This window comes from Moschus berezovskii, chromosome 1 (assembly GCF_049115385.1).
Source record: "Moschus berezovskii isolate FMDL1 chromosome 1, NW_MosBer_1.0, whole genome shotgun sequence".
NCBI lineage: Eukaryota > Metazoa > Chordata > Mammalia > Artiodactyla > Moschidae > Moschus > Moschus berezovskii.
The window spans coordinates 65,053,141-65,076,741 of NC_142460.1; the positions used below are offsets into that span (position 1 = coordinate 65,053,141).

Sequence of the window (23,601 nt, forward strand, 5' to 3'; positions counted from 1 at the left end):
ATTCCTGCTTTCTTGACTATGCCAAAGCCTTTGACTGTGTGGATCACCATAAACTGTGGAACATTCTGAAAGAGATGGGAATCCCAGACCACCTGACCTGCCTCTTGAGAAACCTGTATGCAGGTCAGGAAGCAACTGTTAGAACTGGACATGGAACAACAGACTGGTTCCAAATAGGAAAAGGAGCATATCAAGGCTGTAGATTGTCACCCTGCTTATTTAACTTATATGCAGAGTACATCATGAGGAACACTGGGCTGGAAGAAGCACAAGCTGGAATCAAGATTGCTGGGAGAAATATCAATAACCTCAGATATGCAGATGACACCACCCTTATGGCAGAAAGTGAAGAGGAACTGAAAAGCCTCTTGATGAAAGTGAAAGAAGAGAGTGAAAAAGTTGGCTTGAAGTTCAACATTCAGAAAACTAAGATCATGGCATCTGGTCCCATCACTTCATGGGAAATAGATGGGGAAACAGTGGAAACAGTGTCAGACTTTATTTTTTTGGGCTCCAAAATCACTGCGGATACTGATTGCAGCCATGAAATTAAAAGACGCTTACTCCTTGGAAGGAAAGTTATGACCAACCTTGATAGTATATTAAAAAGCAGAGACATTACTTTGCCAACCAAGGTCCGTCTAGTCAAGGCTATGGTTTTTCCCGTGGTCATGTATGGATGTGAGAGTTGGACTGTGAAGAAAGCTGATCGCCGAAGAATTGATGCTTTTGAACTGTGTTGTTGGAGAAGACTCTTGAGAGTCCCTTGGACTGCAAGGAGATCCAACCAGTCCATCCTAAAGGAGATCAATCCTGGGTGTTCATTAAAAGGACTGATGCTGAAGCTGAAACTGCGATACTTTGGACACCTCATGCGAAGAGTTGACTCACTGGAACAGACTTTGATGCTGGGAGGGATTGGGGGTAGGAGGAGAAGGGGACGACAGAGGATGAGATGGCTGGATGGCATCACCGACTTAATGGACATGAGTTTGAGTGAACTCTGGGAGTTGGTGATAGACAGGGAGGCCTGGCGTGCTGTGATGCATGGGGTCGCAAAGAGTCGGACACGACTGAGTGACTGAACTGAACTGAATTTTTATTAAAGAGACCACCTTTCTTGATTGAAGACTTTACTGGCTGTAGTAGTCTGTACTTCAGTTGGAAAGAAAGTCAGATTTTGGAGGAATGCCCTTGCACAGTGATTGGCTGGATTTTTGTCTTGTGGCCACAGGAGGGTGTTGAAAGTGACAGAGCAGATGAGAGGTGCCCGTAGTCCATCTAGGAGGCATGGAGTGGGAGAAACTGGCTGGGCAGCCGGAGGGCCCAGGGATGCGCCGTCGTTCTCCACCGCTTAGCCAGAGGCTCACCTCTCCCTTGCTGTATTCCACATGCTTTTTATGTGTCACCACCACGTCCCCACCCCCCACCCCAGGCAACAGGGTCACTTTTCTCATATTTAATATTTAAAGGAGAAAGATGGAGACAGAGAAAACAAAGCTGTCCAGATTGTTGAAATTAGAGTTCTACAGAGTTGTGAAAACTCACTGTGAAACCTTACTTCATCTAGGAAGTGGAAAAATCATTTAAGGAGCTGTTGATTTTTTTATAAAAGGAAAATAACTCTTACTTCTGATTCTGACTGAATGAATAGTTTAATATTCATTGACTACAGATGTTAGGCTATATACAAAGTGTTTAAAGAGAAACAATTCCATCACTCTAAAAACTGAAAATTTAACGAAGTAATTCAAATGGCACATAACACATTTTATGTAGCTGTTTATGACTTGAGATGTTTATATATATGCTATATTAAGGAGAGTTTCTAAACGTCAAAAGCTATCCCATAACACTTACAGACAGAATTGTATTGTTTTATTTAATAAGGGGATTTTCTAAATATAAGAGCCTTTGTAAAACACAGAAAGATACAGAAAAGAAAATAAGTTACTTTAGAGATATCGCTTATCAGCTAATATTAACTGTATTTCTTTTCAGTCTTTTTTTCTATGCATTTATCTATATCTTTTTATAAATGGAAATCATACTGCATATCATAACTTTATAACTGTCTTCTCTACTTAATATGCTTCCCTGGTGGCTCAGACAATAAAGAATCCGCCGGCAGTGGAGACCTGGGTTCAATCCCTGGATTGGGAATTCCCCGGAGGAGGGCATGGCAACCCACTCCAGTATTCATGCCTGGAGAATCCCCATGGACAGAGGAGCTTGGCAGGCTACAGTTCATGGGGTCATAAAGAGTGGGACATGGCTAAGCACAGCACCCAATATGTCAGTATCTCATGAGAACTTTCCATGTCATGAAATAGTTTTATGTTTTCGTTTTTAGTGGCTGCATAATATCCTGTTGAACTTTTTTCCAGTTTAGCAGAGATATAATTGACATATATCATTGTATTAACCGAGGTGTGCGTGATTGGTACATGTGATACCTGTGAAATGATTACTACAATTAACATCAGTCACTTCACCTAGTTCCATTTTTTTTTTTTTCTTATCATGGGCACATATGATACCTGTGAAATGATTACTACAGTAAGTTTGATTAACATCAGTCACTTCACATAGCTCCATTTTTTTTCTTGTCATGAGAACTTTTAAGATCTTCTCTCTTTAGCAACTTTCACATATACAGAGTACAGTGTTGCTCACTGTAATCACCATGCTATATTTTACATCCCCAGCACTTATTTACCTTATAACTGGAAGTTTTTACCCTTTGACCACCTTCATCTATTTATCCTGCCTCTCACCTCTGGCAACCACCATCAATCTATTCACTATACCTATGAGTTCATTTTTTGGTTTCTTTTTTTTTTTCCTAGGCTCAACATATAAGTGAAATAATACAGTATTTGTCTTTCTCTGTCTGACTTATTGCACTCAGTATAATGCCATCAAGGACCACCCATGTTGTCACAAATGGCAGGATTTTCTTTTTATGGCTGAATAATGTTCATGTGTGTGTGTGTGTATGACAAAGAACACTGACATTCTTTATCCATTCATTTGTCAGTGGACACTTAGGTTGTTTCTGTGTCTTAGCTATTAGAAGTAATTTTGCAATGAACATGGGGGTGCAGATATCTTTTCAAGATAGTGATTTCATTTCCTTTCTGGATATATACCCAGAAGTGGATTTACTGGGCCGTCCAATGGCACCCCACTCCAGTACTCTTTCCTGGAAAATCCCATGGGCAGAGGAGCCTGGTGGGCTGCAGTCCATGGGGTCGCTAAGAGTTGGAGACGACTGAACAACTTCACTTTTACTTTTCACTTTCATGCATTGGAGAAGGAAATGGCAACCCATTCCAGTGTTCTTGCCCGGAGAATCCCAGGGACGGGGGAGCCTGGTGGGCTGCCATCTATGGGATCACACAGAGTCGGACACGACTGAAGCGACTTAACAGCAGCAGCAGGGTAGTTCTATTTTTAATTTTTAGAGAAACCTCTATACTGTTTTCCATAATGGCTGCACAAATTTACAATCCCCCCAGAAGTGCAGATGGGTTTCTTTTTCTCTACATCCTTGCCTGTACTTATCTCTTGTCTTTTGGTAACAGCCATTTTCACAGGTAAAAGGTGACAGGTCATTGTGGATTTGATTTGCACTTCCCTGTTGGTTAGTGATGTTGAGCTCCTTTTATATAGCTGTTGGCCATTTGGATGTCTACTATGGAAAAAATATCTATGCAATTCCTACACCCATTTTTAAATCATCTTCTTTTTGTTGTTGTTGCCATGGAGCTGTTACCGGTTCTTTATATATTTTGGATATTGTTTCCAAGTTATATGGGTGTTGAACAGTTCTGTTAAGGCAGGATATTTGGGTTGTTTAATTGTTTTGCTCGTGTAAGTAGGTACACAGTTGTCATCTTTTTAAGTAACTGTGCTTAAGTTTCTGGTGTTTTATTGAAATGGAAGAAGAATTATTTTATCAAACTTCAAGCATTTTAAAGCTCATGTTATATCATGTCCAGTTGCCTTCTAGAGAGGCTGTACCTGTTTGCTATCCCACCATCAGGTCAATTATTTCTAAGGGAACACTATCAACCCATTGTCTTTCTTCATTTATATCATTTTTAATTTACAGAGAGTCTTAAATAAGAGGTATTGTAGTTATAAGAAGCATGAAAAAGTCTTTAGGGAGAGAGGAAATTACTGAAATAAACCAGTAATGAGGGGAAGGGCTGCGGGATAAAAGAAGGCTTTGTTATTTACGTTTCCAGATGTGACAGCTTGGGGGCAGTGGGCAGAACGTGAGGAGTGGGGAAAAGCTAACTACCCAATTCTGGGACCTCTGAGGAACAGACAACCTCTGAGGTGCCCTTCCACCCCACGTTTCAATATTGTCTCTAGATAGATAGGAAGACAGTAGGAACGAGTCATTTACCAGTCTTCTCAAAGGACAGCAGACTTTGGAGCTCATTCATGTTAACTCTCTTTTCTTCCTGAAATTAACCTCCCAACTCTGTCTCCAACCTTCTGCTGATTCACCTTTTCAGAGACAGGCAGACTCTACTAGATTCAACTCCTCTGAAGGGTCCCTGCCCTGAACTGTAGGATCAGTTCAGATCGGTTCAGTTGCTCAGTCGTGTCCAACTCTTTGTGACCCCATGGACTGCAACACGCCAGGCCTCCCTGTCCATCACCAGCTCCCGAAGTTTACTCAAACTCATGAACATCTTACCAAATTCCTGTCAGAATGAGACTTCACCTTCTGGGGCTTAGTGAAATGGAGGCCTGGGATTGATTCTTTGCCAGCCCTTGAACATTTCACAAGCTTAGCAAGAGCAGCTTCCCCAAGAATCAATGATAAGATTATAAGGAGAGCAAGTCTCAGAGTGCTGCATTTGTTTTCCATCAGACAGGGACAGCAGTTAATGTGCAGAGATTAGTTGCCAGTGTTGGGGGGATGGGGTGGGGAGAAAAGAAGAAATGAGGCCAGAAAAAAAAAAGCAACCAAAGGAATAAAAAATCCTTTTAATAAGCTTATGTCATGAGTTCTTTAATGTAGCAGCTCTCTGTCTCTTTCAGGTGGCCTTCATTTGAACCCCTTAAAGTTTCTGATTTTTGACTGGAACTGGAGAGATCAGAAGTTGAGAAGGATGATGGACATTCCCGAGGTACCGTGTAACCAGCAATCCAGCACTTCCCTTTAATCTTTTTTTTTCCAATTTGAACTTGAGTTCAAACACAGCAATAAAGTCTTTGACATGGGGAGCCAGCACATTCTGGCCTTTGAAATGATTTCTTTTAACTCTGAAGTAACTACAATAATAGAGGCCATCTCACCCCTTGCACATAACTGTATCCTTTCCATGTGTTTTATAGGAATCAGCTTTGTTTCTTCATTAAATGCCCAGTGGCCTCTGCCCGCTGCGGTCCACATCCATACTGTACCTTTGGGAAACAGGAAAATCTGGAGGACTTGGCGTGTTTCCCTGCGCCTTGTTTTAGAGACACGATCATCTTTGCCTTTTTATCCTTAGAAGTGCATTTGGAGGTGAGGGGCACAAACTTGCCTCATTGCCTGCATTTCCACGATTTACGTTTTGAGGAGTGGGGAAATTTTTTTGATGTCTCAGTGAATTAAAACTGATTGAATACCTTTGTGGGACCAGCATTAGCTGATTATATATTTATGAAGGTCATCCATTATCATCATAATGTGACAACTGACTTGACACCCACCATGCTATCATGGGGCTAATCTTTCAGTCTAGCCTGATGCTCAGAAGTAGCTGTTGGAGAGAATAGGGTTGTGCAGTAATAAACATGGCTGTTAGTCACCAACCAGGAATAAATCATGACAGTGACTATCAAAGAAGCTTGTAATCCAAATATGCTGAATTAATTTGCTATATAAAACTATATCCTCAGAATAACCAAACCTGATTTTAATTGATTAGTGAGTTAGGATATAAACCATCGTCTGAGTTTCCTACACACACATACATAAACATATACACAGAGTCTCCTGAACTGACTGGTTTCTTAAAACCAGTTTAACCAACTTGATGTCAGGCACATGAGGTCATATTTGCCGATTTTGCTTATAATGAAAAACCTGAGTAAGCCACCACTAGTTTTCTAATTATAATAATGAGGAAGAAATAGTATTCACAAAAACCCTTTTAACCCAGACTTATTTTTATTGTGATGATGTCATTATTAGTAGTTACCCTGTATTAAAATACTGTGTATAGTCTAGACATACTTTGGATATCTTGAAACACCATTGTGTAAGATTTTTTCTATGAGAGTTTATTTTGAAGGGCTACAAACAAGAGGACATCTACATGAAACTGATGTCTTATGTAGTTCCTCTTCCTTTACTTATGTAAATATTTCAAACGTGAGTAAAATGCAGGTTTTGCTCTTCCTGATTCTGGCCGTAACAGCTGCATAAATACCAGGGAATCCAGATAGTTTAATTTATTCACCAAGTCCATCCTCTCTTAATCTTAAACTTTTTTTTTTTCTTCTTTTCTCTCCCTTAGATAAGAAAGGAGGTTTTTGAACTTCTGGAAATGGGAGTCCTCAGTCTGTGCAAGACAGAATCTTTGAAGCTGGGCCTTTTCTAAATCCAGATCCTAATGAAAAGTCCTCTGTTTTCCTGGTGGGATTTGTATGGCTCTGGCCCATTGCAAGCACTTGATAAATACCAGCTATTTTTTATTAAGTTGACTCTATCACCAAATAGATCACTAGGAATCTTAGGTGGGGATTCTTTTACAAAATGAATGTGTCCTTTGCCAAATGTAATAAAGCATCACTGGCTTGTATGTGATTTTTCTTAAGGAGACTGAGTTTTTCTTTCACCAGCTGGCCTCTGATGTGACTATACAGTTCAGTTCAGTTCAGTCGCTCAGTTGTGTCCGACTCTCCGCGACCCCATGAATCACAGCACGCCAGGCCTCCCTGTCCATCACCAACTCCCGGAGTTCACTCAAACTCATGTCCACAGAGTCGGTGATGCCATCCAGCCATCTCATTCTCCGTCGTCCCCTTCTCCTCCCACCCCCAACCTTTCCCAGCATCAGAGTCTTTTCCAGTGAGTCAACTCGTCGCATGAGGTGGCCAAAGTATTACAGTTTCAGCTTTAGCATCAGTCCCTCCAATGAACATCCAGGATTGATCTCCTTTAGAATGGACTGGTTGGATCTCCTTGCAGTATAAGGGACTCTCAAGAGTCTTCTCTAACACCACAGTTCAAAAGCATCGATTCTTCAGCGATCAGCTTTCTTCACAGTCCAACTCTCACATCCATACATGACCACGGGAAAAACCACTGCCTTGACTACAAGAGACAATATTACCAAATCACAAGTCCATATGCCTGATGCACAGTGAGGCCAAACAATACTAAAACACAGGAGTTTGGAACAGATAAAGGTTTATTGCAGGTTCATGCAAGGAGATGGGTAGCTCATCCCTTAAGAACCCCAAAATTACTGAAAGCTTTCAGCAAAGCCCTTTTCTAGGAAAGGTGAGGGAAGAGTGTGGTTAGTTGTTGCAGATTTCTTGGTGTCAGATCCTTTGTTCTTGAGGTCAGGTCATGTTCAGGAAATGATGTTCCTATAAATCTCTACCAAACAAATGTTATTCTCTGTTCTGACAAGAAAGGGCAAGGTCCCAAGGAATAGCTATCATCCTTCAGGGTCTTGGTCCTGGCTAAGAGGAGGTAGATCTTAGTTGGCAGCTTCCTCAGAGCCAGGTTCCCACACCCTGCCCAGCCATCATTGCTGAGGGAGCCAGGCATCCAACCCAGCTGACCTTCAGGCTCCTCAGGCCATCCAAACAAGGGGTGGGGGGCATGGTGGGTGGAACCAGGTTCCTCAGACTGCAACCCAGGCAGAAGGCCACTGCTATGAGGTAGCAGAGACAGGGGTAGGGGAGAGGTTCACCACAGCCTCAAGACCAGTGAGTGGCCCTGGTGAGGGCTCTGGTGTCCTGCTGGACACAGCCCCCAGTCTGTCCACTGGCCCAGGGCTGGCTGAACTGGACAGCCTCCCAGAGAAAGCCTGAATTCGCCTCTTACCTCACTCTATACCTGACAACCACCACACCACTGACTGTTGGCTTAATCGCTTCCATAATGAACCCTCATTGACAGTTTGTTACCTGTGGGCAGGGCCCCCTGCAGTGCTGACCAATAGCTGAGCAGGACTACTCATGATCACCCACTGACAGTTGGTTGCTTGTGGGCAGGGCCCACTGAGGCACTGCCCAGTGGGTGAGCAGGACCTGTTGCCTGCTAGCAGGGTGCAGAGTAATGATGCACAGCAGTGGCTGCCTGCTAAGGGCTGCACTCTCTTACAAAGGGAAAGAGCATCTGGGCAGCCTCAGGCAAGCCCCTTCCCTCTCTGAGCCTCAGTTTCATGAGCTGTAAAATGGGAATACCACCTTGCAGGATTGCTGAGTATTTCATGAGATGGTACATGTGGAACAGATTTATCAACTGCAATGCCTGGTCCCAGTGTGAAGGGTGTAGTGGTGGAAAGAGCTGCAAGTACACGTGGCAATTTATAAACTAATGAAAGACAACGGTATAACTGCAACTACCTCATTCATCTGTTTAACTCTTTGTTTTGAGATAATCTCATAGTTACAGAGAAACAGTGTAGAGAATTCCCAAATTCCCTTCCCCCAGCATCTCCCCATGCTAACATCTCGTATAATCATAGTGCAGTTATCAAAACTAAGAAATCAACATGGGTACATTTTACCTAACTAAACTACAGACTTCATTTGGATTTTTACCAGTTTTCCCACCGATGTCCTTTTTCTATTCCAAAATCCAATCAAGGATCCCACATTGCATATAGTAGTCATTCCTTAGAAAATATATTTAGAAAAATATGTATAGTCTGTCACATTTAATCATTAAAATAATTCTGGAGGAAATGTCTTATTATTTATATTTTATAGATGATGAAACCGAATCTCAGAAAGGATACACATTAGTTTAAGAAGCAGAACCAGAAGGCACACCCAGATCTCCCATACTCATTTAAGGACACCATGGTTATCTGTTTGGAGAGTCAGGCGTATACAACAAACGAGAAAATAAAGCAAATAGATGGCATTAGTGCATTCTACATTCAAATGTTGTGAAATTTTAAATGAGCCTAGCAGCGTGACCGGAGAAGGCAATAGCAAGCCACTCCAGTACTCTTGCCTAGAAAATCCCATGGACGGAGGAGCCTGGTAGGCTGCAGTCCGTGGGGTCGCTACCAGTCAGACACGACTGAGCGACTTCACTTTCACTTTTCACTTTCACACATTGGAGGAGGAAATGGCAACCCACTCCAGTGTTCTTGCCTGGAGAATCCCAGGGACGGGGGAGCCTGGTGGGCTGCCGTCTATGGGGTCACACAGAGTCGGACACGACTGAAGTGACTTAGCAGCAGCAGCAGCAGCGTGACAAATCACACTCCAACAAATCACCTGTTTCCTCACACCAGTCGCCTGCTGCTCACGCGCCTGTGTGGGCTAGAAGCCACACACAGGAATTCCAAGGCTAAGGGAGCAAGTTCCATTCTGCAGGACCTCGGATCAAACTCAAAAAGTTAGAGGAAAAAGAAAGCCTCCACAGAATGAAAATTTACTCAAGCTATATATAGCTCATTGTAACCCTTGTGGGGCTGACCCTCCCCCAGGTAAGAGAGAATTCCGCCTTCCAACTGAAGCATCACCTCTTCCTGCCTGATGACCTTCAAACTGATATGCTGCTGGTTCCTGGTTCTTCAGCAGCTTTTGGCCTTCAAACTCAGACTTGAGGAACATCAGCTCTGCAGATTTTGGACTTGTCAACCTCCTCTGTAGTCCTGTGAGCCAATTCTTTGTGATTAGGATTTCTCTGGAAATCCTAATATACTCCTGTGAAGCACCTTTTAGTTTGGGATTTTGGTTAGGTTGGTTTTGTTGCTTTATAAAAAGTGTAACAAATGCTGTTCTTGATTTGTTGTTGTAATGACCCCTCTGGTAGAAGTTACCTGTTTACTATATAATCTCACCCAGTGTTGAAACAAGTACCTAGATTGCAAACATATCTGATATTTTGTAGGCCAACACTGCACACTTAATCTAATCTCACAGGCTGTTACTGAACTAAGGTTCTTGACCACATTTACTTATTAAAACAAATAGTAGGTATGAAATAGAAGTGTTCACCACCGTCTTCTCACACAAATCTGTCTGATACCAAGAGCCATACTTGTCACTACCCTCAAGCCAGATTCAAATGGCTTGCTGAAAAGTTCCCATTGGTGTTCTGCTTTTTTCCAGTCTTGCAAGGGGAAACTTTGAATTGGAAACATCCCAGTGTGAGTAGTTACATTTGTTCTGTACTCTTTTAAACTAGGTAAATTTTCCAGTCATTGTGTACTCTAATATAAAGAGTCCAGCATGGCTTCTCTGCCTAATGTTAATTAAAAGATTAGAAACTCACATGCTGCCTAATTTTTTTAAAAAATCCTAATTCTACATTTTAAATGCATCTTGAAGAAGCAATTATTAATAACCTAATGAAAATAATGTTAGTAGATTTCTAATATGTGAAAAAGCAAAACCAAACCAAGCAATGATACCATATTAAAATATTGAACACTTAAAGGATTATTTTCCTCTTCTTTCTCTTACCTCATTTGGGCTCCATCAAAGCAGGTGCTTAGAGAAAGATTAGGAAGAGATATTTTTCATCTACACCTTCTTACCAGAGTCTTTCTTATGTATGAGAGAGTTGGAAACTACTGAGATTAGACATCTGTGTTCTGCAATTCCTGTTTCTTTCTCCCTCCCTCATTATCACAAATAGCAAAGTTAGCTATAACCTGGGAAAAAGTTAGCATTTTCCCAACTTAGTTTATATTCATGTTAATGGACAGCCACATTTGTTGAAAGTTGACTGCACTCACTTCTATTTTTTCTGTTAATCTCCAAGGATTTGGGCAAGCTCTTAAAGATAAATCCATTTTCCCCTTTCAGGAAAGGCTTGCCTTGAATTAGTCACCACATCCCAGAAATAGCCTGCTGTAACTGCTTCTGAGTGTCGCCAGATGTTGGTTTATACAGACCTGCTGGGGACTATTCCTCCTAGGCATGGCACTTAGCACAACAAGGTTTTTCAACCTAAGAAAAATGTACGAAGCCGTGGCTGATTGAAGGGAGCTGTGCTCTTACTGTACAGCAGGTCTGATTAAGGAATAATTTTAGGAAGCAGAGATACTTTGCCACCACAAAGGAAGAGTCACGTAATTCTTAACATTAAGTGGTATTACTCTGAGCAGTAATGTCCTAAGTGTCTGAGAAGTATATGTGGGTCACCTGCAGGACCAGAATGAAGAGGAAATCCCAGGACGAGTCCAGATTGCCAGACAACACTGCAGTGAAGCAGCAGCAGTTGCCTGCCTTCCGGCTCCAGCTCTCAGCCAATGAAATCCTCTCTGGCTTTTTTGCCACAGGGGTATTCTGCCTTGGCATGGGCATCATCCTTCTGTTGTCTGCAAAGAGCATCAGCGAAGTAGAGGTTTGTCACATCTTACATTTTAATGAATTCTAAGAATTTTAGCTCTGAGACTGTAAAGAATGGTCAGTTTGAGAACTCAGCCCCTCCACAGGGAACTAGACAAGACTGGACCATCCCTTTTGCAGATGTTGATAGAGCCTCTGTGTGCTTTATTCATCCCTCCTCCCTCTTGAGGACAGGCACTCTCAACCTGGTCAGTTCAGCCATACTTGTTTATAGGGGCCTGGCAAAGTCAGGAGCATTTTATGCTGGTGGAGTACCCGAGCAAGCGATTAGCGGAGGTGGGAGGAGAGGAAAGACCAAAGGACGGCCAGACGCCTGTGAATCATATTGATAAAAAGAATGAAGAGCCAAAGATACAGGTCTTCAAATTTGCCTTTCCCTTTGCAAATAAACTCCCTCAGATCATTGTCTTAATCCAGGAAAGGAAAGAATGCAAAGCTTTCTGGCCTCTAAAGGACTCTTACGAAAATAAATCAGGTTCTACTCAGAGTGAGAAAAGCTGAAGCGAAGCTGTGACCCCCTCAGTCATAGCCTTTTGCCAATTTGACTGACAAGCCATTGGAGAATGAGAAGCCCAGAAGCTGGTCTGGGGAGGGGAGCTCAGATCTGGCCTGATGCCACGCCCACATTTGGTTTAATAAGTAAATGCTTCATACCAACCAGCTCTGAGCAGATTACCAAGACCATATGACCTCTATTCTGAAGGCAGCTGTGGAAAGCTGGTCTAGTTCCTCTCCCCATAGGCTAGTGGTAAAATTGCCATGGAGGCCAAGACTGGCAACACTGATTGAACATTCATGAGTATATGAATATGCTCAGAGTTCTCTTGGGTGTGCAGAGGAGTAAACTCCAAGTAAGAGTCAATTCCTGCCTTCAGCGAGCTAATGATAGAGTAAGCAAGACAGCTCAGCTGCGGCCGGCTTGTTTGCCGCATCCACAACCCCTTTCTGGCATGTTGCCAGTGAAAACAGGCACTCACTTATCGAAAGAATGGATTTGGGCAAACAGGGGGATTTCAAAGAAGAAAAATACCAGTTCAGGTCCCACTCCTCCTGCCAACACATCCTGCTCAGTTGCCTTTCCCCTGAAATGCTCTACTCTCCCCTCCCACTCCTGGCAGGTTGTCTTCCCAGTGCCCCTAAGTCCTCTTGAGTCCTCCAGTGTGACCATGTAAGCCACCAGGCCCTACCATGTGGCAGAGGCCAAAATGGCAGGAGGAAAGTCAGCTTGCCTTGTTGAAGGCGATGGCAAAGTAATTCGCTTGCAAGGTTGATATTCATTTCCACAAAGAGCTCCTCCTGTTTACGTTTCCATTTTATTCTTCACCAACTCCGTTCTTTCTCATTCTTCCCCTCCATTTCCCATGTCCTTCCAGCTTCCTCCCTTCTGAGCACCCATCCCCACCCACTATGACGTGCAGCCTCCATTACAAGGCAGCCATTGCTGAATGATGTCACCTTATATGTGAGAGGAGACCCTCACCCCATGGTTGACCAAGGCCACTCTGCAAACAAGTTTCAACAGAATGGTTTTATCATGATTTTAAGAGGATTTTACAACCAACTGTTCTTTCAAGCCACTTCAGCTAGGGCTGTTTCTAAATGTTTTGTTTTTATACGGAAAAACCAGAAGCCAGCCATAGAGTGTGTTCCTCTATTGCACATGGAAGTGTTTCATTAAAATGGGTGATGAGATGAAGCGTGTATCTCAGGCCAGTGTTGTCAAGAGTTCTGAGCTGGTTTTCTCTTCTCAGTCAGCCCCGAGGCACAACAGGAAAGTGCCCTTTTTGCAATTCACTTTAAGGAAGAATGATAATTTCTGCCTCTCCAAAATTCTATGAGGAGCAGACTATGATCTTTGCTGTCATTTTAGAGCTGCACGCTTACAGAAGCACTCATGCAGCAAAGTAGATTAAACATGTTGATTTTTGATATGTTTTCCTCATGAAATTTTTAGAGCTAGAAAGCACATTGGATGTCATTTGCTCAAAAATGTATTCATCAACAAAGACACTGTTTCTGCTTTGGCATTATACAACTCTCACAAGAATCCGTGAAGTTCAATGTACACTACTAAAGTGAGCTCACAAATCAATTCATTGCTAGCCAAAATGACTCTGAAGAACAAAATGTGGGCCCTGGAGGTTAAGTATTTAACTCAATTATCAGAGACTGGATGAACACAGTTCAGTGCGCTAGCTCTCAATTAGATACAGCCCTGTTCTTTATTGCTTTTAAAAAAATTAGAATGCAGTTTCACAAACAGAAAAAGTGTCAGTGTTTTTAAAAATAATAGTTCAAGCTTTTCTGCATACTTAAAGAATGATTTAAGTAAATATAAGCAACTGAGTACAATTAAGTAGTAGCCTTTTGGCTAATCTTTAGTATGCACACTTTACCCATTTGACTTCCAAACACCCAGTGACTTTGCAAGTATTCAAAATTCCTTCTTTCTTGTTAGTCTTCTCTCCCAAAGAATCTGAAATCTGATTGGTAATTTACTGGGAAGAGAGCCAGTCCCTGTTCCTCTCCCGTCCCCAGGCTCTTCTAATTACTCCTCAGCACGGGTGAGGAAAAAGCAGAAGCTGCCAGCAGCACCCACACCACCCCCGCGTGCCCAAGATGAGTGTTCCCTGGAGCAGAAGGGAAATGCGTGGCCCCATGGCCTCTCTCTGAGCCTCCTTTCCCAACTTTCCTTCCAACTCCACCTTCACATCACTGAGTGGAGCCAGAGCTCACAGGATTTGCCCATGTGGGACACACTACCCTTTTTTTTAAATAGTCCACTTATTCCATTTGGCACAGAATTTAACTTTTACAGAACGTAACAACATTTTTAAAACAATTGCTTCACATACATCAGTAACTCTACATTTCTGAAACACTTCTTTTTCTATGGCCATTTTTAATAACTTCCTCAAGACATCATGCAGAAGAATTCACTAGTATAAGTATTTTCCATATGATAACATGGAAAACCAGTGGAGTGACTTCCCCATAAAGTTGATTAGACCTGGGCCATGGGCCCAGTTCTCCTGAGTCACTGGCTAATACTTTCCTAATGGTGACGTCTTATGATGGAGGTGTAAGTCTTCATCAGAACAGACTAAACATGCAGGAGAAACCCTGAACTCCAGTACATGGCAGAATACTGCCGGGTGCCAAAATGAATGGAGGCCCACTCCTCCTACGCATCCAGGGAGCTGCCCTTGGTTCGTGTCCCAGACAGCATGCCCTTGACCTGGTGAGCCTGGTGACTTGAGTGGACTCGGGATTTTAAGATATGCACTCACATCCCTTTTTAATTAATAATTATTATTTTCCCTGACAGATTAATTATACAGAAAAATGTGCAAGTTGTGCAAAACTGCGGGAAGACGCCACTCATTTTGACAAAGAATGCAACTGCTCTATTTCCTTTTACCTTCCACAGAAAATGGAGGTGAGATTCAGGAGCCTTCATTGACTCTGTGCTGCTCTGTTCCTAATTAACACATGGCAGTGAGTTTGTGATCTCCACCAAATGCTTTCCAAAACTGAAAATACAAAAAAGTAAAGCAAGGTGGGAATGGCAGCGGGTCTTATAAAGTATTGGGTTTGTGTGCATCTCTCTTCCCTACTCATTTTTCCCCCCATTGGAATTTTGATTCTTCTCTTTTGTGTCTAAATTTCCAGATTCTTTACTTACTCAGCTTTGTAACATAATTCTTAACATCAGTCAAACAGATTGTATGGCAAGTGTTAGCACAGGAGGAGACCATAGAAATCTCTGAATCTGACCATTCCTTTTATAGTGAGAAAATTAATGGGTTGAGAGGTTAAGTGACTTGGCCAAGGTCACACACTGAGTTAGTGCCGAGGGTCACACACCTGGTGGGACTCTCCTTGGGCCCCTCTCCGAGTCATTCTTTGCATGCAGTTGCCTAATCCCTAAGGTGACTCTTGGCCTGGCTGTCAGACACTGTGAGAAATGCCGAAGAAATATTAAGAGCCGTCCATGCTCTTGCACTGATTAAAGTCTCGTGTTAGTCCAGGTCCTCCTGAGAACCAGATGCCAGGACAAGATTAGACGCGCCAGAGATGTACTGAGGGAACTGCCTGCCTTGGAAAGTATGGAGAAGGCTGGGAGAGCTGTCAACCCACAACACAGCTCCCACCTCTAGGGGAAGGAGCAGGAAGGGGAGGAGGAAGGATGGAGGGACAGAGGAAGAGGAGGGTAGAGAGACAGGGAGAGTAGGAGGAAGGAGGGAAGGAAGGTCTTAGATGCAGTGCATGCTTATGAAAGTTTCAGCAAGGCCAACAGAGAGCCCTTGCCTCAGGACTGCTATTGCTGAGCCACTGGCTGGGACCAGCCATGGGAAGCATGACCTCAGTGCAAACGCAGGATGACCTCAGAGCACGGCCACCAGGGCGGTCCCTTGATTCCACTCCCTGAAATTAGGAGATCAAGAGGCTCCTTTTCAGGGCCTCCACAGTCTTTCTAGGTGGCAAAGATATGATCAAATGAAAATGTATTTCCTTCAACTTTTCAAAGATCCTGTCCCCTTGTCTCCACACCTCTCCCCTGACAGTGCCCTCCACCCAAAACTGCCTCATTCCCTCTCCTTCCCCTGCACAGAGATTCTGCGTGGGAGTCTTCCCTTGTGGGCAGGACTTCTCTTGAGCTAATCACTGACCATCCCATCCTCAAGGCCCTGCTTCCTTCCCAAACCAGACTCAGCATCATCTCCTGAAAAAATCCTCCTTACTTCTGGGAAAGACTCCTTATTTCTGGGAAAGATCTCATCACCAAGACTCAAAATTTTCTTCCTTAACTCCACCCTGCCTGCTTCCTTCTCATCCACACCTCTGATGTGTAAGCATTGTTCTACATTCCGTGTCTCTCCCAACCACTTTCTCCCTCCAGTTTCTTGGCATCACCCTAGTCCAGGCCCTCCTGGTCTTGTGTCACAGCAACCTTAAGTGCACTTCTAGCCTTTGGCTTCTCCTATTTGTCTCCCATTGTTAATTTGCAGAAACGGTAGAGCATGCCCTGCACCCCCTCAAAATGTGCGCTCTTTCAGATTGCTTTTCGACATCTGAGGACCAACTACCTTTTCATCTTCATCTCTGCAAGAGACCTTGTATTCCTGCCAAACTGACCAGTTTGCTTTGCCATGATACGACTCTCTACGTTCTTGCTGTTCTTTTGCCTAGAAAGTCTCCCCTCTAACCAGCACTTATAAGATCTCACTAGTTTTGAGTCCCTAATATCACCCCCAATATTCCCTGAGCCTCCTTTTCACTCATGCCTCCAGCAAGAATTTGCCCACGTGTGTATTCTGGGAGCGCTGTTTCCTCTCCTCTGATGGACTTACAATCACCCATATAATGTCCTCTTCTCACTTCCTCTATTCACAGGAACCTCCCTGAGGATAGGGACCGTGCCTGACATGCCACGCCACAGCTGCACACCCACTCATCTCTGTACGTCATACTCAGCCTCCCCACTTGCGATCACAGGTGAGCCACCCATGCCCCCATCTGAAGGCTCACCTCCCCACTTGTGTGGTAGATGCCAGTCTTTCTTGCCTTTGTGAGGATTTAACTCAGCGGTTCCCACTTCTCTAACATCATCAACTTTCCCGTCTACTGGATGATTCCCACCGGCACTCACACACATTGTTTCACCTATCTTTAAAAAAAAAAAAAGAATATTTACTTTGTTTATTTGGCTGTGTGTGAACTCTTAGCTGTGGCATGTGGCATCTAGTTCCCTAGGCAGGGATCAAACCCAGGCCCCCTGAATTGGGAGCACAGAGTCTTAGCCACTGGAGCACCAGGGAAGTCCCTCACCTATCTTTTAAGAAACAAAGCACTCTTCTATTCTCCCAGATTTCCCAGCCTGCTATCTGCGCATTCTTCCCTCAGATTAGCAGGAGCAGTCGCCAGAGGAGTCGCTGTCGTGGCTGCTTCTAACGCCTCTCACCCTCTCACTCGACGCAACGGCAGAGTTACCCGTGGCTGCCTCCTGGGCAAATCCGGGGCTCGGTCCTCAGGGCCTTGTCACCACTGCCCACAGGTGATCACTGCCTCTTCCTTGACACGTCTTCTTCGCCCAGAGATCTTACTCCCTTGGTTTTCCTCCTTCCTCTCCGACTGCCCTTCGTTGGTTCCTTTGCCGTTCCTCTTGTTTTCCCCAGACCCTTCCTGTGGGGGCTTCAGGGCTCTAGTCCTGGTCTTTGGTCTTCTCTTCTCTGTCTGCACTCACTTCCTAGGAAACATCATCTTCCTCCTAGATTTAAACACTCTCCATCACCAACACTGTCTTTTCTTTCCCTGTCCCAGACATCTCTTCCAATATCCACACTTGTATTTCCAGCTGCCTTCCTGGTGTCAACATTCAAGTGTCTAATAGCTATCTGAAGCTTAATGTTTCTAAAACTGAATGAATATCCACTTTTCCCCCTTACCTATTCCATGCCCTCCCCCCAAAAATTATACCATTCCAACCTACAGACTTCTCAGTCTCAGTTGGCAACAACTCTGTCCTTCTGATGCTCAGGCTAAAAGCCCAGGGCCATTCTTGACTACTTTCGTTCTCTCACAGCTCACATCCAATCCATCCTCTTGGCTCTAGCTTTGGAATATATCCAGAGTCTGCTCACCTCTCCCCACCTCTGCTGCTGCTCCCCAGCTCCACACTCACCTCTCACCTGGATTTCTGCAATAGCTTCCTACCAGATCTCCCTGTTATATCCAAATCTTGAATAACAGCCAGACTGAACTTTTTAAACCATTGAGGCCTATCATGTTATTCCTTTGCTCAAAAATCCCTGCAATGGCTTCTCTTTCCTCTCCATGAAAAACCGCAAGTCCTTCCAAGGCCTTACATGATCTGACTACTTATTTCCTCTCTAACCTGCTCTCTCCATTCTCTTCCCTACCCACTCTCTGACCACAGTGGGCTCTTTGTTCCTTAGACAAGTCAGGCATTCTCTTCGTCCCCATGCCTGGCATGCCCTCGGCTAACGGCCCTGCTGCCTTCAGGTCCTGCTTGGCTCAGTTATCAGCTAACCATCCTATTTCATAGCCTGTCTACTCACCCTGCCCCTGCACTCCTGGTTCATATTACCTTGCTGTAATTTCCATTTCTTCCACAATGCTTATCACCTTCGAACTTACTATATAAATGAACAGATTATTATATGTGTTGTTTATTGGCTGTCTCTCACCTATAACTGGTCTTCCCAGGTGGTGCTAGAGGTAAAGAACCCACCTGCCAATACAGGAGACATTGGGTTCAACTCCTGGGTCAGGAAGATCCCCTGGAGGAGGGCATGGCAACCCACTCCAGTATTCTTGCCTGGAGAATCTCATAAACGGGGGAGCCTGGTGGGCTGTGGTGCATAGGGTTGCAAAGAGTTGGACACAACTGAGCAACTTAGCATGCATGCTCACCTATAACTATGTCTGACAACCTGTAGTTTCTCAGTTAATGGTTTTGGGTGAACATAAGAACCTTTGCTTCCTCCACAGTGCATAGCACAGTATACATGGTAGACGCTGACATTTTAATGAATGGAAAAAAGATAAGGTACTTAATGTTATGGTTTTATGCTCTAGGAAGCTTTGGTTCTCTGTGTCCTTTTCCCCCTTGATCCCAGATGAAAGCATGTTGGCATTAATAATAGTATGACTACAACTGTATCTTTAATCATTTTTTGAGTAATTCAGATGGAAATTATATGGAAATTCCTGAATCGCTGGCCACATGTACCATGACCTTTATTTTCAGCCTGCCCTGGGTTCCAGCTCCCATCTTTCATACTCATCTTCTTAAAGGTCTTTAGGGCTAGGCCAAATTTGCACAGCATAAGAGAATCAGTACTTGGGTTGTAAGTGATGTGTATATAAAGTCCATGGGGAAGTTTTATATCTGCGCTGTTTTGTTAGAGGTCAAAATTCTAGCTGTCTACAATTGTGTCCTTTCTTGCCTTCCTCAACTCACCATGCTGTCACCACCCAAAAGTAAAGTTAGTGCTGCTTTTTTTTTCATTCTTAAAACATTAGACATTTATTCTCTCATAATTCTAGAAATCAGAAGTCTGAAATCAAGGTGTCAGCAGGATTGGTTTCTTCGTAGGGGCTCGGTGTGCTTTTTTGAAGAAAAAAGTCCAAAAGATAAAACCTTAAAAGGCTTCAACTTCCCATCTGTCTGTGTCCTTTGAAATCCTAAAGGCAAATAAGTTTTACCAGCTGCTGACCATTCCTTTCAGACAGAGTCTTTCTCATAAAAATCTAACCAAACTGTTCAGGGCAACCACAGGGCCTTCCCCTCGCCAGTTCACACACTTTACACATGCTAGATGACAAATCCATGCAAGGCTCTCGGCGTTGAGCTAGGAATCCTGCACTGAAGAAAAGAAATGCCATACAGTTCATTTGCCTCCAGGACTAATCAAAAAGATGACAATCAAGGAGGCCTTGTAAAGTCTTGGACAAAGGATCACTGAGAAAAGTTTATTAAAAACACTCCTGTCTCTAAAGTGTGAGTGTTCACTCTTTATTTTGCCATGTTTAGATGAATAACTTTGGGTAAGTAGAATTCTCTTCTTAGCTCCCAAGAAAATGTATGGCAAGGTCCATTCCATGGACTTCCTATTTTCTGTAGTTATGGGTCATCAATAGAGGTTACCTCTGTGTGTGAGGAAATGTAATCCATCATTCCCACTACGCCTGACTTGTCTGCCTTCACATCCATGCTCTCTGTTTATGATGTTGCAACCTGCCTCTTTGTCAGGGCCCAGCATCTCCCCTTCTCAGTGTCCCAGAGACTTTTCTCTTACCAGGGACTAAGCTCTTCAGGCTTTGTGGTTTTCTGTCACTGGCCACACCTACTATGACCTTTATTTTCAGCCTGCCCTGGGTCCCAGATCCCATCTCCCATACTCATCCTCTTAAAGGTCCTTAGGGCAAGGGCAAATTTGCATAGCATAAGAGAATCAGTTGGCTCAGGGAATTGTAAGGGAATACTTTTGTATTTCTAGCACTAAATATAGCACCTAACATTTAGGAGTCACTTAATAAAAACTTAGACCTTCATAGTTTTAGATGCATGCCTTTATTATTTTAGAGATAGGTAGTATATTATTTGGGGCTTCCCTGGTGGTTCAGATGGTAAAGACTGCCTGCAAAGCAAGAGAACTGGGTGTGACTTCTGGGTCAAGAAGATCCCCTGGAGAAGGCTACCCAATACGCCAGTATTCTTGGCTGGAGAATTCCATGGACAGAGGAGCCTGGAGGGCTATAGTATATTAAGTAGCTACACTGGACATTTACATTTGCATCATATGTGCTGTTAGTAAAATCGGTATCAAGCCCTCCTAGAGAAGCCTTAGGGCCCTGGTGTGTCACCACAAAGGTAGAAGTATGATGCTGGCCTGTAAGTGGGCAGTCTCATGGCAGCATCCATGAAAAGGCATATCTCTCATGGCACCAAGACTACTTATTGCTAAGATGAAAATCACCTTTCTTCTAGATTAGTGAACTAGTCCATCTTTTTGTCCATAACAAATGGATCACCATTTCTTGATCAAGTGTTACATGCCATGGGTCTGTGTTAGATCCTAAGATAAAAGGACAGCACTGGAGCCGGGTTTATGTCTGTGGACAATGGGCACAGCACTGGAGCCGGGTTTATGGACAGTGGGCACAGCACTGGAGCCAGGTTTATGGACAGTGGGCAGAGCACTGGAGCCAGGTTTATGGACAATGGGCACAGCGCTGGAGCCGGGTTTATGGACAGTGGGCACAGCACTGGAGCCGGGTTTATGGACAGTGGGCAGAGCACTGGAGCCGGGTTTATGGACAGAGGTCACAGCGCTGGAGCTGGGTTTATGGACAGAGGTCACAGCGCTGGAGCCGGGTTTATGGACAGAGGTCACAGCGCTGGAGCCGGGTTTATGGACAGTGAGTGCAGCCCTGGAGTCGGGTTTTTGTCTCTGGACAGTGGGCACATGCACCTAAATATGGTTAGTGGCTCCAATTTTAAATTATGTTTCATGGATTTGCTTTGAAACTATGTGAACTTGATGCTTACCACAACCCCTAAGCAAAGCATCTTTCTTAGTGTTTGGGGGAAATATTTGAAGAGTCAAATTTTATGTATTGAGAATACAAAGCCTAGTTATAAATTTTTTTTCAAGGCAGGAATGTAGTAACCCTTACATAAACATTAAAATATGTTATTTACTCATTTTAATAATTCTGTATATAGTATATACTAGGATTTTCCAACACTGATTTTTAAAAACAATTTCTTGGGTTTCTATTTTAAATAAGGAAGCTTTCAGTTCCCAATCAATATTTTTAGTACTACTTATATTTAACAAATCCCATCCATGTTTATTAATATTTCCATTTATTTTTCTTTCTTCTTATACTTGGTGTTCTCCTCCACAGGGTAATGTTTATCTGTACTATAAATTGTATGGCTTCTATCAGAACCTCTATCGGTATATTCTGTCCAGAAGTAATATCCAGCTGGTGGGTACGGATTTAAAGGTAGGGCTTTATTAAATTTGGTATAATACTCTTTGTGTTTTTTTTTTAAACCAGATAGATCTTTCAGTCTAAAAGAGTGTATGGAAAATAAACTCAAAAGCTAAAGTTTTACAAGACAGAAATGCTCATTTCATTCTTTTCTGAACTGAAGGGGCTGAGTATTCAGGATAACTGCTGTTGAGAATGAGCCCTTTCCCTCCTCAGAACAGGGATGTGAGTCTTCTCCAATGAGATGGTTATCCTTTCATGCGTCACCCATTTTTTAGTTTAACAACATCTTATATTAAAGCCAGATACATACTGGACTGCCCAAGTCTTGGTGATACTGAATGTGTCAGAAGGACAAATCTTCAAGTACCTTTTCAACCACAATTCGGGATTTGTTTCTGTTAATAAGTTGATGGCATACTGCAAAAAGTAGGGTGTTTGCTTCTTCGAATGACTGACGTATCAAATAGATTTCAGCATTATTTTTGCACACTTGATTTCTGTAGCTTTCTTTAAACTTCCCCGTTTTGGCAGATGGAGGCACCAACCATTCTGATAGTAACCCTGAGCGGTTCATCTCCGTCTGATTCACTCTGTATCCACCACTGTCTTTTTTTATAACTGGGGCCTTCAGGCAGCCTGCTGCTGCTGCTGCTGCTAAGTCACTTCAGTCGTGTCCGACTCTGTGTGACCCCATAGACGGAAGCCCACCAGGCTCCCCCGTCCCTGGGATTCTCCAGGCAAGAACACTGGAGTGGGTTGCCATTTCCTTCTCCAATGTGTGAAAGTGAAAAGTGAAAGTGAAGTCGCTCAGTCGTGTCCGACCCCTAGCGACCCCATGGACTGCAGCCCACCAGGCTCCTCCATCCATGGGACTCTCCAGGCAAGAGTACTGGAGTGGCTTGCCATTGCCCTCTCCATCAGGCAGCCTAGTTTAAGAAAACTGGGCTCTACTTGATTGAATAAAAGCCTTTGGTTTACTGAATATCCTTTCAGACCTAAGATTACAAAACTTTACTCTAGGTAGATGATATTCAACATACTGGCAAGAAAAGCTAAAGGAAACCTTTTCTATACTGACACTGTTTAAAAGGGATAACCAAATGGTTTTTAGCAGTCATTCTTTTTAAAATATATTCTGGTAGTTAGGTAGGTGGATTTCCCTGTGGTCTGTCATCTAGCTGGAGACTCACAATTTATATCGTTTTTAGAATATATTATACTCCAATAAGAAAAACTTCTTAAAATGTATTCCAATGTAGGCTTAGTGTGATATTTAGCACAGCCAGGAAAATAAAATTTCTTCCTGCAAACATATTCAGTATGCTGTGTACTGTTAATGAGGAAAGAAACTACACACACGTGTATACACACATAAGTATCTTCAAAACACGAACATTTTCTAGTCTAGGTGAGCCAGCAGCCTGGGAACAACAGGCAGCGGTCCATAATCTCAGTCTGTGCCAATGGATCAGTGTGGGTTGGTTGACATTGCCAGTATTTTCACTT

General features: G+C 43.3%; 2 protein-coding genes across 5 annotated transcripts in view; both read left to right on the forward strand.

The window, feature by feature from the left end:
* The window catches only part of CMSS1 (cms1 ribosomal small subunit homolog), a 398,128-nt gene extending 391,301 nt beyond the window's left edge, over nt 1-6,827 (forward strand). For both annotated transcript variants that reach the window (XM_055411003.2, XM_055411077.2), the window contains exons 9-10: nt 5,062-5,150; nt 6,528-6,827. In XM_055411003.2, coding sequence (XP_055266978.1) covers nt 5,062-5,150; nt 6,528-6,611 — 173 coding nt within the window. In that variant the 3' untranslated portion in view covers nt 6,612-6,827. The remainder of the gene's footprint in view (nt 1-5,061; nt 5,151-6,527) is intronic.
* Nucleotides 6,828-6,975: 148 nt separating this feature from the next.
* LOC129546040 (cell cycle control protein 50C) overlaps nt 6,976-23,601 on the forward strand; it is a 28,256-nt gene continuing 11,630 nt past the window's right edge. The window contains exons 1-4 of one of the 3 annotated variants that reach the window (XM_055410869.2): nt 6,976-10,355; nt 11,362-11,557; nt 14,891-15,001; nt 22,003-22,104. In XM_055410869.2, coding sequence (XP_055266844.2) covers nt 11,369-11,557; nt 14,891-15,001; nt 22,003-22,104 — 402 coding nt within the window. In that variant the 5' untranslated portion in view covers nt 6,976-10,355; nt 11,362-11,368. Of the gene's footprint in view, nt 10,356-10,762; nt 11,558-14,890; nt 15,002-22,002; nt 22,105-23,601 lie in introns of those variants that run through there. The other 2 variants (XM_088836426.1, XM_055410772.2) reach the window with 2 other exon arrangements.